This window comes from Pteropus vampyrus, unplaced genomic scaffold (genome assembly GCF_000151845.1).
Source record: "Pteropus vampyrus isolate Shadow unplaced genomic scaffold, Pvam_2.0 Scaffold5819, whole genome shotgun sequence".
NCBI lineage: Eukaryota > Metazoa > Chordata > Mammalia > Chiroptera > Pteropodidae > Pteropus > Pteropus vampyrus.
The window spans coordinates 1-1,308 of NW_011894600.1; the positions used below are offsets into that span (position 1 = coordinate 1).

Here is a 1,308-nt window from a genome sequence, read left to right on the forward strand (position 1 = left end):
CTGCCCTGGCCCCCAGCCCCCTCTCAGGCTCGACCTCGCTCCCACCGCTGCCCCAGGACAGGGCTCTGCGGAAGCTTCTCCCATGGACCCCGCTCCCTCTCCGCTTAGATTCTCTCTGGGCCAACGCCTCCTAGAGCCCAGCTCGGCCAGGCACCCCTACACGGAGGCCACCCCCACTGCGGGCCGGCCCCTCCCAGCCCCTGCCCGCCGCCCCGGGCGCCCCCGGCGTACTCGTGGTCGTGCCTGCGCTGCAGGCGGGCCAGCTCCCGCTGCTTCTCCTTGTAGCGCCGCTGCAGCTCCGCCAGCTGCACACGCATCTCGACCTCCTGCGTGTCCAACCGGTCGATGGCGGCTTTCAGTGGGCATACCTGGCAGGCGGGGGCACCAGGGTCTGTGAGCCAGCCGGGGCCCCACCACGGGGCATGTGGGCAGCCCGCCTGGACGCTCATGATGCTGGGCAGTGGGGTGACCAGGGCCCCCCACTCACAGGCTTGGTCTTAGGGGTCCAGGTGTCCTTGCGCTGCAGGATCTGCATTCTGGGGGTGAGCGCGGGAACCTTGCAGGGGTCGGCAGCAGGGGGCTGGGCTGGGCAGGCAGAGCTGTCCAGGTCCGCGGCCTCTACCAGGGACCAGGCGGAGGCCAGCGTGGCCAGGCGCTGCAGGTTGAAGGCTAGCACATCCTCCTCCTCTGTAGGGGACACAAGGGTCAGTGTATGCACATAGCCGGCAGGCACACACTGCCCCTCAGAGACCCTCGATGTCAACCTGCATCTCAGCATGGCCCAGAACCGAGGCTGCCTGGCTCCCTGAGACGTGAGGACCAAGGAGGAGGGGCGGGGTGGGGGGAAGTCCCCCTTGGCACTGTGGGCCAGGCCGGAGGGGTGGCACAGCCCTGGTGCAGGACCCGCCGTTTATGAAAGCCACGTGCCTGTCACGCTTCTAACAGAAAGTGCCCGTGCGCTCTTGCCCAGTCCTGGGATTGTGAAAACCCGGCTGTGTTAGCCCAGTGGGGTGGTGAAGGGTGGCCTAGAGCAAGGTCAGAGCCAGGCCAATGTTCACGCAGCGAGGAAGCCTGGAGCGGAGACTCAGGACCCAAGGGCGACCTCCAGGAGGGGCTGGGGGCAGCGGCGGGGGAGAGGGCGGGCCCCGGCAGGCCGCCCTGAAGAGGAGGTACAGCCAAGAAAGGGCCCTGTGGGGTCAGACGGGGAGCCTGGGGCTGGAGGTGTCAAGGGGCAGCCGTGATACTCAGGACATACAGCTGGCTCTGCCCTCCGAGAGGGCCTGGGGACAGCGACACCCCAGCAGCAGC

The 1,308-nt window shown here is 68.4% G+C and overlaps 1 protein-coding gene across 1 annotated transcript in view; it reads right to left on the minus strand.

Annotated features, from left to right (window-relative positions):
• Positions 1–177: 177 nt before the first annotated feature.
• LOC105310546 (BAH and coiled-coil domain-containing protein 1-like) overlaps positions 178–1,308 on the minus strand; it is a gene marked incomplete at its 3' end in the record, with an annotated part of 4,842 nt that continues 3,711 nt past the window's right edge. The window contains exons 2-3 of the mRNA XM_011386711.2: positions 488–687; positions 178–368 (exon numbers count right to left, since the gene is read on the minus strand). Coding sequence (XP_011385013.2) covers positions 178–368; positions 488–687 — 391 coding nt within the window. The remainder of the gene's footprint in view (positions 369–487; positions 688–1,308) is intronic.